Source organism: Bubalus kerabau, chromosome 10, assembly GCF_029407905.1.
Source record: "Bubalus kerabau isolate K-KA32 ecotype Philippines breed swamp buffalo chromosome 10, PCC_UOA_SB_1v2, whole genome shotgun sequence".
Taxonomy (NCBI): domain Eukaryota; kingdom Metazoa; phylum Chordata; class Mammalia; order Artiodactyla; family Bovidae; genus Bubalus; species Bubalus kerabau.
This window is the reverse complement of record NC_073633.1, coordinates 60,749,409-60,763,076: the sequence shown is the minus strand read 5'-3', so window position 1 is coordinate 60,763,076 and position 13,668 is coordinate 60,749,409. Positions and strand designations below refer to the sequence as shown.

At 37.5% G+C, this 13,668-nt stretch overlaps 1 protein-coding gene across 3 annotated transcripts in view; it reads left to right on the top strand.

Moving 5' to 3' along the window:
* The window catches only part of UNC13C (unc-13 homolog C), an 860,874-nt gene that overhangs the window by 652,815 nt on the left and 194,391 nt on the right, over window positions 1-13,668 (top strand). For all 3 annotated transcript variants that reach the window (XM_055537914.1, XM_055537913.1, XM_055537912.1), the window contains one exon: window positions 2,388-2,473. In XM_055537914.1, the coding sequence (XP_055393889.1) occupies window positions 2,388-2,473 (86 nt within the window). The remainder of the gene's footprint in view (window positions 1-2,387; window positions 2,474-13,668) is intronic.

Below are 13,668 nucleotides of genomic sequence, written 5' to 3'. Positions count from 1 at the left end.
ACTCTTGCCTGGAAAATCCCATGGACGGAGGAGCCTGGTAGGCTGCAGTCCATGGGGTCGCTAAGAGTCGGACACGACTGAGCAACTTCACTTTCACTTTTTACTTTCATGCATTGGAGAAGGAAATGGCAGCCTGCTCCGGTGTTCTTGCTTGGAGAATCCCAGGGACGGGGGAGCCTGGTGGGCTGCTGTCTATGGGGTCGCACAGAGTGGGACACGACTGAAGCGACTTAGCAGCAGCAGCAGCAGCAGCTATTGTAAATGATACTCTTATTTTCATTTCAATTTTCAATAGTTCATTGCTAGAATATAGAAATACAGTGATTTTTGTATCTGACTTTGTATTCTGTAACCTTGCTGAACTTATTTAGTAATTATTTTGTAGTATTTTGAGGATTTGGATTGTTTTCCTCCAAATAGAGTGTTTCTTCCTTTGCTATCTATATACCTCTTTTATTGTTATTTTTCTTGACTGTGTGCAATCTTTAGGAGCTCCAGTACAATGTTCAGTAGGAAGAGTGAGAGTAAAAACCATTGCCTTGATCCTTTTATTATTGTGATGTTAGCTGTAGGTGTTTTGTAGATTCTTTTTATAAGATTAAGGAAATTTCCTTTAATTCCTAGTTTTCATAGTTTTTGTTTTTTGTTTTGTTTTTAAGCATGAACAAATGTTGAAGTTTGCCAAATATGTTTTACTCATCTATTGAGATGATAAAGTTTTTCTCTTTAGTCTGTTAATAGGATACATTACATTGATTCATTTTTCAGCGTTGAACCCATGCTGCACTTCTGAGATAAGTTTCTTGGTCATGATGTATTATCCATGTATATATTGCAAGATTGAACTTGTCACTTGTTTTTGAGGATTTACACATCAATTTTATGAGAATGGGGTTTAGTTTACTTTTTTGTACAGTGTCTTTGTTTTTTGCATCAGACCACCATACACTTAATTAATACATTCTTTTTTCTGGATTCAAAAAAATTAATGTAATAAATTTTCTCATTTTATGAGCTTAATCACTCTAAGTATACATTTATTGTTTTGTTGCTGTGTATATATTACATAAAAATTAACATACTACAAATTGTGGGATGTCTATAGCTATCCACAAATGAAACCTTTTGAAATAAATTACTTGTTTAAGGTTATTTTTATATTAATAGAGTAAAATTTATTGTTGAAAACTAATTTTGTGTATATGTAGGTTATATTAATTTTTTGATCATAGGAAGTGTTCTGAGTTTAAGTACTTAATAAATATGCATCTACATTTAAGTTTTAAAGTTGAAATTATTAGATAAATTGATAGATGGAAGTTGGAAAGAACATTTGATAAAACATACTTTCCTTTGGTGAAGTAGTATGTAGGAACCATGGTCTTTTCTTTGTTGAGGTTATCCTGAGGTCATATTTATTTAAGTAACTCTTTATATCCCATTCAGGATCATATTTATTTATTTTTTCTTTTTTTGATTTAAACTCAAAGATATAAATGAATGTGAGAGCTGCTTTTGTTACTTTACATATATATGTATGTGTGTGTATGTGTGTGTGTGTATACACACATCCTTATATATATAAATATATACATACATTATTATGCATTATATATGTATTATACATTAGATATTAATATTATATATTATATAGTGTATGTATATATTTATTATATATGTGTATGTGTATATTTATTATATATATATGTATATGTAATATATATGTATTATAGTTTGTTTATATGTATACAGATATATGTGTATGCATTTTAAAATAATATGCATAAAATTTAATATATATGTATTTGTCAGAACAGTACATACTTTCGTATGTACTAGCAAGGGCTGAGTGTTTATAATGAACGAAATTATTTTCACTGGGCTTACATTACTTTGAGCCTTATCATGAGATTGAAAATACATACAAACAAAATTCATATTCAGCAGCAGTAGGAACATTGTGTTTGGCTTAAGCTTGTTTGATCTAAAAAACACAGCCTGCCTGGTAATTCTGAAATCCTGACTAATGAGGTCTACCATGGACCATTTCACCAGAGAAGTAAGGAATCTTGATGAAATAATTTACTTTAAGCAAATATAGAATGGAAGCTACAGTCCATGTGGTCACAAAGATTTGGACACAACTGAATGACTAAGCACAGCACAGAATGGAAGCATTCAAGTTTGCTTCAAGAAAAATGGCTGTTGTGATAAAGACCACACTCATGTGTAACTTTTTTCCATACCGTTGAAATTGAGAAATCTCATAAGTAAAAGTATTTATACTATATAATAATGATTGTGATATATATGTAATATAAAGTGTATTCTTTTCTCAGTCACATGTTTTTTCTTTTTGATCTACTAATGTATGTGTTTGGTTTTAGGTTTCCTCAAGAGCTGAACATGGGAAAAATAAGTGCTGAAATTATGTGGACCCTTTTTGCTCAGGATATGAAATATGCACTAGAAGGTAATTACAAATATTTAAACTTATTAGAATATGCATTTTAGTTAAATTCTGATTTTGTGTTCTTGGTTTTAAATGTGAAGAATTGATGCATCAAAACATTGTTGTGATCAGTTTAGTTCTAAAACTTATTTCCACATTGTAGAAAGATAATGATCACAAAGTATTTAAAACTACTGAAGAGATACATATATTTTTAATCAAATGGTTTCAGTTGCAGAATAATAGTGAATATTTAATTTGTAGAATAAGGTTTAGATGCAGGAATATTTTACGGCATAAATCAGATCACGTCAAGAGGATGGATGAGTGATATTTGTTCAGATATTTGTCTTCATAGACTTAGAAATGGTATCTTAGAATGGGCAGGTTAAAATCTGGCCAAAGCTGGTACAAGGACAATGGCAGGACACTTCACCAGAAATTCCACTTTCAATATACACAAATCACAGAATGTAAAGCGAGGAAGATACAGCTCTCAGCTGAAAAACTGTACGCTTCTTTGAGCACCCAACATTGTGTTTAGAGGTGAAGAGAGAATGTTTAACCAGCCTGGGGTTCCTGCTCTCTAGGAACTTAAAATCTTGTAGAAAGTTTTCTTTGCACTTATTCAATGTATATTAAGGCCCTAGATGCTAAATACCCAGACTACACTCAGTATGGAAGATACAACAGTGAACAGGCTGGCCATGGTCCCTGCCCTCGACAATATTATGGAGGACAGCTGCAAATATGCAAACGGTCGCCATGTGGGATAGTCAGGTGTTGGAGAAGACTCTTGAGAGTCCCTTGGACTGCAAGGAGATCCAACTAGTCCATCCTAAAGGAAATCAGTCCTGAGTTTTCTTTGGAAAATTGGACTGATGCTGAAGCTGGAACTCCTAAACTTTGGCTACTTGATGTGAAGAACCAACTCATTTGAAAAGACCCTGATGCTGGGAAGGACTGAAGGCAGGAGGAGAAGGGAACAACAGAGGATGAGATCGTTGGATAGCATCACCAACTCCATGGACATGAGTTTGAGTGAACTCTGGGAGTTTGTGATGGACAGGGAAACCTGGTGTGCTGGAGTCCATTGGGTTGCAAAGAGTTGGACATGACTGAGCAACTGAACTGAAAGATGATGGGCTATCTAGAGGTGAAACTCTGAAGTCAGACTTGGGACAAGGGGTAAGGCAGGTTTTCTAGAGGAACCTCCTCTGAGGAAGTGTTATCTTGACAAAGAACTGAAGTTATATGTAGGAGTTCACTTTGGGAAGAGATGAACAGGAAGCATCTCTGTCTCTTTCTGGTCGAGGACAGTGCATTAGCAAGTAGAGTGAGCACAAGGTGTATTTGAGAAGAGAATTTAGCTGATTCTGTGAGCAAGAAGTAGCAAGAAATGAGGCTGGAGGAATTGCCAGGGACCAGCATGCAGTGCCTTTTGGGCCACAGTGAGGAGTTTAACTCTCTGCTAACAGAAATAAGAGCCCATAGAGAACTTCAGGAGGGACGTGTCCTATTCACATAGGCAACTAAGAACAGACATCAGCATGGCAGATAGATTGGTGGAGTTGGTGCTCACTGTGCTGCTGTTTTGTTGTTGTTATTTGTTTGTTTTTTAGTATTACTAAAATGTAAGCTTGCTACTAGGCCACACAGAGGAAACATACTGTACTTTTCCTTATTCAAAAAAAAAGGTACACGATAGATTTTAATACCTGGTTTTCTGGTAAAATCTAATTAAATAAATTAGGGTTTATCCTTAAACTTACACCACAACTTGCTCAGAGATGCAAACTCCTTTTTCTGCAGTGAAGCATTCCTTCTCTATTGTATTAATCAATCCTGCTTTCTCTACCTCTGCCTCCTCTCAAACATATCCTTTTATACCACTCTGTTTTGGTTGTCTCTTTGGGACCCAAAATGCATCTTAAATCAGACAGTAACCACCAGTCCACTAGATCAGTAAGTTTCTTCAGATAGCATTTACTCCCCTAGTCCTGTCCCTGACACGTCACCACCCTCCTGACTGCCTATTCAGTTCAGTCCAGTCGCTCAGTCGTGTTGTACTCTTTGCGGCCCCATGGACTGCAGCACTTCAATGTAGAATTCTTAATCTCCCCTGTCAAACCCTGCTTATTTCCCTTGCCTCATGATTAAAACTACTGGCACCACCATTCATCCAGTTACTTAAATCAAATGCAAAGAATTATCATGGATTCCTTTACTTTCCTTACACACTTGAAGCTTATTCCTGCCTTCAGGCTTTTTTTGCCAGCTGGTCTAATGCCTGAATTTCTCTTCCCACCACTCTACTCCAGCAGCCCTGTGGGGCTCAATTTAATGGCATTTGCTCAGAATCTAAAGTCACCTCCATGAATAGCCTTATTTTAACCCTCTGCCTAGTAACTAATTACTATCCTATTTATTTAGTTACTTAGGCTTACTTTTTATCTATCTTCTGTACCACCATGTATATTTTTTTGTCTGTGATTTTTATCAACATATCTATATTGCCTAGAATGATATCTAGTAAATAGAACCTACTTAATCTCTATGTGTTGAGGCAATGAAGACTTTATCAGGTAATGCCAGCTCAGTGGAGTAGTGGGTAGGGGAAACTTCCATTTGTGATCGTTTTCTGTGTGATGTAGGGTATGTTCTGAGACGGCAACACCTTTGTGTTTCATTGTCCTCACCTACAAAATGAAAAGTTCACACTGAATCAGAGGCTGGGCAGTGGGCAGGGGGGATCCTGCCCACACTTCATAGGAACTTAACTCTTTGGAACTGTTCCACAGTGGCTCTGCCACCAGGGCATGTTTTGTTTGGGCAGGACCTCTATCTTTGCTTACATAACAACATTAGTGCAACTATTGCATATTTTATTTTACGTTACCTTTGCTTTAAAAAAGTAAGTAGTGTCCATATGTGCGTGGATTTATCTCTGGGCTTTCTATTTAGTTCCATTGATCTATATTTCTGTCTTTGTGCCAGTACCATACTGTCTTGATGACTGTGGCTTTGTAGTAGAGCCTGAAGTCAGGCAGGTTGATTCCTCCAGTTCCATTCTTCTTTCTCAAGATCGCTTTGGCTATTTGAGGTTTTTTGTGTTTCCATACAAATTATGAAATTATTTGTTCTAGCTCTGTGAAGAATACCATTGGTAGCTTGATAGGGATTGCATTGAATCTATAAATTGCTTTGGGTAGTGTACTCATTTTCACTATATTGATTCTTCCAATCCATGAACATGGTATATTTCTCCATCTATTAGTGTCCTCTTTGATTTCTTTCACCAGTGTTTTATAGTTTTCTATGTATAGGTCTTTAGTTTCTTTAGGTAGATATATTCCTAAGTATTTTATTCTTTCCATTGCAATGGTGAATGGAATTGTTTCCTTAATTTCTCTATTTTCTCATTATTAGTGTATAGGAATGCAAGGGATTTCTGTGTGTTGATTTTATATCCTGCAAGTTTACTATATTCATTGATTAGTTCTAGTAATTTTCTGGTGGAGTCTTTAGGGTTTTCTATGTAGAGGATCATGTCATCTGCAAACACTGAGAGTTTTACTTCTTCTTTTCCAGTTTGGATTCCTTTTATTTCTTTTTCTGCTCTGATTGCTGTGGCCAAAACTTCCAAAACTATGTTGAATAGTAATGGTGAAAGTGGGCACCCTTGTCTTGTTCCTGACTTTAGGGGAAATGCTTTCAATTTTTCACCATTGAGGATAACATTTGCTGTGGGTTTGTCATATACAGCTTTTATTATGTTGAGGTATGTTCCTTCTATTCCTGCTTTCTGGAGAGTTTTTATCATAAATGGATGTTGAATTTTGTCAAAGGCTTTCTCTGCATCTGTTGAGATAATCATATGGTTTTTATTTTTTAATTTGTTAATGTGGTGTATTACATTGATTGATTTGTGGATATTGAAGCATCCTTGCATCCCTGGGATAAAGCCCACTTGGTCATGGTGTATGATCTTTTTAATGTGTTGTTGGATTCTGATTGCTAGAATTTTGTTAAGGATTTTTGCATCTATGTTCATCAGTGATATTGGCCTGTAGTTATCTTTGACAAAGGAGGCAAGAATATACAATGGATTAAAGACAATCTCTTAAACAAGTGGTGCTGGGAAAACTGGTCAACCACTTGTAAAAGAAGGAAACTAGAGCACTTTCTAACACCATACACAAAAATAAACTCAAAATGGATTAAAGATCTAAACCTAAGACCAGAAACTATAAAACTCCTAGAGGAGAGCATAGGCAAAACACTCTCTGACATACACCACAGCAGGATTCTCTATAACCCACCTCCCAGAGTATTGGAAATAAAAGCAAAAATAAACAAATGGGACCTAATTAAACTTAAAAGCTTCTGCACAACAAAGGAAACTATAAGCAAGGTGAAAAGACAGCCTTCAGAATGGGAGAAAATAATAGGAAATGAAGCAACTGACAAACAACTAATCTCAAAAATATAGAAGCAACTCCTGCAGCTCAATTCCAGAAAAATAAACGACCCAATCAAAAAATGGGCCAAAGAACTAAATAGACATTTCTCCAAAGAAGACATACAGATGGCTAACAAACACATGAAAAGAAGCTCAACATCACTCATTATCAGAGAAATGCAAATCAAAACCACTATGAGGTACCATTTCACGCCAGTAAGAATGGCTGCAATCCAAAAGTCTACAAGCAATAAATGCTGAAGAGGGTGTGGAGAAAAGGGAACCCTCTTACACTGTTGGTGGGAATGCAAACTAGTACAGCCACTATGGAGAACAGTGTGGAGATACCTTAAAAAACTGGAAATAGAATTGCCTTATGATCCAGCAATCCCATTGCTGGGCATACACACTGAGGAAACCAGAATTGAAAGAAACGTGTACCCCAGTGTTCATCGCAGCACTGTTTATAATAGCCAGGACATGGAAGCAACCTAGATGTCCATCAGCAGATGAATGGATAAGAAAGCAGTGGTACATATACACAATGGAGTATTACTCAGCCATTAAAAAGAATACATTTGAATGTTCTAATGAGGTGGATGAAACTGGAGCCTATTATACAGAGTGAAGTAAGCCAGAAAGAAAAACACCAATACAGTATACTAACGCATATATATGGAATTTAGAAAGATGGTAACAATAACCCTGTATACGAGACAGCAAAAGAGACATTGATGTATAGAACAGTCTTTTGGACTCTGTGGGAGAGGGAGAGGGTGGGATGATTTGGGAGAATAGCATTGAAATATGTATAATATCATATATGAAACGAGTCGCCAGTCCAGGTTCGATGCACAATACTGGATGCTAGGGGCTGATACACTGGGATGTCCCAGAGGGGTAGTATGGGGAGGGAGGAGGGTTCAGGATGGAGAACACATGTATACCTGTGATAGATTCATTTTGATATATGGCAAAACCAATACAATATTGTAAAGTTAAATAAAATAAAATAAAGTCAAAAACAAAACAAAACAAAAAAAAAGTAAGTAGTAATTTTAGTCAGTGAAGTAAAATATTTATGTTAGGAAAGTAAATCTCAAAAATTCAATGTTTACTTGAAACAACAATGAAATTAGGAATGCTACACATCAGATCAGATCAGATCAGATCAGCTGCTCAGTTGGGTCTGACTCTTTGCGACCCCATGAATCGCAGCATGCCAGGCCTCCCTGTCCATCACCAACTCCCGGAGTTCACTCAGACTCACGTCCATCGAGTCAGTGATGCCATCCAGCCATCTCATCCTCTGTCATCCCCTTCTCCTCCTGCCCCCAATCCCTCCCAGCATCAGAGTCTTTTCCAATGAGTCAACTCTTTGCATGAGGTGGCCAAAGTACTGGAGTTTCAGCTTTAGCATCATTCCTTCCAAAGAAATCCCAGGGCTGATCTCCTTCAGAAGGGACTGGTTGGATCTCCTTGCAGTCCAAAGGACTCTCAAGAGTCTTCTCCAACACCACAGTTCAAAAGCATCAATTCTTTGGCACTCAGCGTTCTTCACAGTCCAACTCTCACATCCATACATGACCACTGGAAAAACCATAGCCTTGACTAGATGAACCTTTGTTGGCAAAGTAATGTCTCTGCTTTTGAATATGCTATCTAGGTTGGTCATAACTTTCCTTCCAAGGAGTAAGCGTCTTTTAATTTCATGGCTGCAGTCACCATCTGCAGTGATTTTGGAGCCCAGAAAAATAAAGTCTGACACTGTTTCCACTGTTTCCCCATCTATTTCCCATGAAGTGATGGGACCAGATGCCATGATCTTCGTTTTCTGAATGTTGAGCTTTAAGCCAACTTTTTCACTCTCCACTTTCACTTTCATCAAGAGGCTTTTTAGTTCCTCTTCACTTTCTGCCATAAGGGTGGTGTCATCTGCATATCTGAGGTTATTGATATTTCTCCTGGCAATCTTGATTCCAGCTTGTGTTTCTTCCAGTCCAGTGTTTCTCATGATGTACTGTGAATATAAGTTAAATAAGCAGGGTGACAATATACAGCCTTGAGGTACTCCTTTTCCTATTTGGAACCAGTCTGTTATTCCATGTCCAGTTCTAACTGTTGCTTCCTGACCTGCATATAGGTTTCTCAAGAGGCAGGTCGGGTGGTCTGGTATTCCCATCTCTTGAAGGATTTTCCACAGTTTATTGTGATCCACATAGTCAAAGGCTTTGGCATAGTCAATAAAGCAGAAATAGATGTTTTTCTGGAACTCTCTTGCTTTTTCCATGATCCAGCAGATGTTGACAATTTGGTCTCTGGTTCCTCTGCCTTTTCTAAAACCAGCTTGAACATCAGGAAGTTCACGGTTCACATATTGCTGAAGCCTGGCTTGGAGAATTTTGAGCATTACTTTACTAGCATGTGAGATGAGTGCAACTGTGTGGTAGTTTGAGTATTCTTTGGCATTGCCTTTCTTTGGGATTGGAATGAAAACTGACCTTTTCCAGTCCTGTGGCCACTGCTGAGTTTTCCAAATGTGCTGGCATATTGAGTGCAGCACTTTCACAGCATCATCTTTCAGGATTTGAAATAGCTCAACTGGAATTCTGTCACCTCCACTAGCTTTGTTTGTAGTGATGCTTTCCAAGGCCCACTTGACTTCACATTCCAGGATGTCTGGCTCTAGGTCAGTGATCACACCATCGTGATTATCTGGGTCGTGAAGCTCTTTTTCGTACAGTTCTTCTGTGTATTCTTGCCATCTCTTCTTAATATCTTCTGCTTCTGTTAGGTCCATACCATTTCTGTCCTTTATCGAGCCCATCTTTGCATTAAATGTTCCTTTGGTATCTCTGATTTTCTTGAAGAGATCCCTAGTCTTTCCCATTCTGTTGTTTTCCTCTATTTCTTTGCATTGATGGCTAAAGAAGGCTTTCTTATCTCTTCTTGCTATTCTTTGGAACTCTGCATTCAGATGTTTATATCTTTCCTTTTCTCCTTTTCTTTTTGCTTCTCTTCTTTTCACAGCTATTTGTAAGACCTCCCCAGACAGCCATTTTGCTTTTTTGCATTTCTTTTCTATGGAAATGGTTTTGATCCCTGTCTTCTGTACAATGTCACGAACCTCATTCCATAGTTCATCAGACACTCTATCTATCAGATCTAGGCCCTTAAATCTATTTCTCACTTCCACTGTATAAGCATAAGGGATTTGATTTAGGTCATACCTGAATGGTCTAGTGGTTTTCCCTACTCTCTTCAATTTAAGTCTGAATTTGGCAATAAGGAGTTCATGGTCTGAGCCACAGTCAGCTCCTGGTCTTGTTTTTGCTGACTGTATAGAGCTTCTCCATCTTTGGCTACAAAGAATATAATCAGTCTGATTTCGGTGTTGACCATCTGGTGATATCCATGTATAGAGTCTTCTCTTGTGTTGTTGGAAGAGGGTGTTTGTTATGACCAGTGCATTTTCTTGGCAAAACTCTATTAGTCTTTGCCCTGCTTCATTCCGTATTCCAAGGCCAAATTTGCCTGTTACTCCAGGTGTTTCTTGACTTCCTACTTTTGCATTCCAGTCCCCTATAATGAAAAGGACATCTTTTTGGGGTGTTAGTTCTACAAGGTCTTATAGGTCTTCATAGAACCGTCCAACTTTAGCTTCTTCAGTGTTACTGGTTGGGTCATAGACTTGCATTACTGTGATATTGAATGGTTTGCCTTGGAAACGAACAGAGATCATTCTGTCGTTTTTGAGATTGCATCCAAGTGCTGCATTTCGGACTCTTTTGTTGACCATGTTGGCCACTCCATTTCTTCTGTGGGATTCCTGCCTGCAGTAGTAGATATAATGGTCATCTGAATAAATTCACCCATTCCAGTCCATTTCAGTTTGCTGATTCCTAGAATGTCGACATTCACTCTTGCCATCTCTTGTTTGACCACTTCCAATTTGCCTTGATTCATGGACTTGACATTCCAGGTTCCTATGCAATATTGCTCTTTACAGCATCGGACCTTGCTTCTATCACCAGTCACATCCACAGCTGGGTATTGTTTTTGCTTTGGCTCCATCCCTTCATTCTTTCTGGAGTTATTTCTCCACTGATCTCCAGTAGCATATTGGGCACCTACTGACCTGGGGAGTTTCTCTTTCAGTATCCTATCATTTTGCCTTTTCATACTGTTCATGGGGTTCTCAAGGCAAGAATACTGAAGTGGTTTGCCATTCCCTTCTCCAGTGAACCACATTCTGTCAGATCTCTCCACCATGACCCACCCATCTTGGGTTGCCCCATGGGCATGGCTTAGTTTCACTGAGTTAGACAAGGCTGTGGGCCAAGCACTGTAACTTTGAATGTTTATTGACTAGAGGTTATTCAATTCAGTTCAGTCGCTCAGTCGTGTCTGACTCTTTGCAACCCCATGAATCGCAGCACACCAGGCCTCCCTGTCCATCACCAACTCCCGGAGTTCACTCAGACTCATGTCCATCGAGCCAGTGATGCCATCCAGCCATCTCATCCTCTGTCGTCCCCTTCTCCTCCTGCCTCCAATCCCTCCCAGCATCGGAGTCTTTTCCAATGAGTCAAATCTTCACATGAAGTGGCCAAAGTATTGGATTTCAGCTTTAGCATCCTTTCTTCCAATGAACACCCAGGAGTGATCTCCTTTAGGATGGACTGGTTGGACCTCCTTGCAGTCCAAGGGACTCACAAGAGTCTTCTCCAGCACCACAGTTCAAAAGCAGCAATTCTTCGGCACTCAGCTTTCTTCACAGTCCAACTCTCACATCCATACATGACCACCGGAGAAACCACAGTCTTGACTAGATGGAGAGGTTAATAGTTTTGTACAAAAACAGTACCCCAAAATGCTGAGATTGTATTATTGAAAGTCAGATCCAAGGTCAATGGTAATTAGTAACCCTGTGGCTATCTTAGGGTTTTGGAGACAAGAATCTTTTTCTTAATGTATTTTTTTTGTTTGCTTGACTTTCTATTAGCTGCTGTATTGAGATTTAATTCACATCCCATACAGTCCATCTGCTTAAGGTGTCCAGTTCACTATTTTGCACATTCATACATATTCTAAGCAAGTCATGATGAATTGCAGTTCCTAGTTTATGTATTATATCTTCTTCCATCCCATATGAGAAGACTTTTGAGTGCAAAGATTATATTTGTTATCTTTGTATTCACTGGACCTTAATGGAAACTCAGTCTGTGTTAGCTTACTTGAATTTCAGATAAGACAACCCTATAAAAAGAACCTTGGAGACAAGGCTGAATACTTAGGTTCAAATTTAACATTTGTAGTATTGATAGTTGGAAAGAGATCTTAGCCTGGAAAACCTAGTTTCCAAAAGTTTTCTCACTCAAAAGCTACATCAGCTCTGGCAATTAATGTATAACCTCTCCAAACGTGAATTTTCCTTTCTAAAAGAGGTAATACGAGTTCCTAGGATAGGGTGAGGTTTATATCATACTTTAAGTGTTCTTTGCCAACTGGAAAGTAGTATGCTAATGGGAGGATACCATTATTATTATAATAAGGAATACAAATTTGTAAAAATCTCAAAATAGTCTTCTTTAGGGGTCATTTAAGGTTTAAAACTTCTGGCAGAGTGTTTACAAATCCATGCTTATCTGTTCCCTATCTCTCCCTCCTTCCCTTTCACCATTTCCGTCTATAGATAGCTTCTTATTGTGCCCTTTTAAAAAAATGTGACATAAATAATTATTGTTGGAGAAAATGAAGACTAGGACTACCTCACAGAGTAGAGGGCATACACTGAAAAACATTCTTCTGACAGGCTTTCTCTACATGGTAATGTCTTACTCTCTCTATTTGCCTTATAGAATGTTGTTATAAAATTAATTTACTGTGGACGACTGTTTCAGGCTGTTGACCTAGAAAGATTCCATGTTGTTATATAATTTGAGCTACATAGTTTGTCTAATGATTAAAGCATCCGAGCTCACATTGTAAGTAACCTCGATGAAGTTAGGTCAACAGAGAAGAGTCAGTTAAAATTTATAGACTTCAGGCTTTTTGATGCAGCTTTTTGCTTTACTTCATAAACTCATCAGCCGCTACAAAAAGAATAATCTAATTTTAAAATGAAATGCGTTTTCTCCCAACTTTACTCAGTCTATATGAGACATCTTATTTTGTTTTCCTATTTAACATTAATCATTTATAAGTTTGATAAGCAGAAATTGATCATTATGGTGATAATTTGCTGAATAAGTCAGAGTAAATTATTTTACAGATCTTTTAAAAGATGTACTTTCTGGGAAAAAAGTAGTGTAGTAAGAAAAAAATGGAAGAAATATTGCATCAAATGAAATATTTGATGAAATATTTCATTTTATAATGAAATGAGTTGGTTTTGCAGTTCTTTTTTCTAAATAAGTTATTCTAAAGACTCTTATAATCTTTAGCTTGACTGGTAAAGTTCTAAGATTGCAATAAGTTAGATCTATATGTGAATTTTGTCTCCACTAGTTTCTATTTACTTATTATCTATAATTTTGGATAATTTATCACAGTCTCAGTTTCCATATTTTAACATTAGGGACAAAAATATCTACCTTATAAAGTTATTTTAAGGAGAAAGGAAGAAAGAGAGAGCGATTTGGGGGTGAGAAGGGGCTACTTCCCCAGTGTATAATAAATATTCAAATATTAGCCATTATCACACTCTTGAGGATTAGAATTTAGTAAACCAAAACTTGCAGATAATTTACAA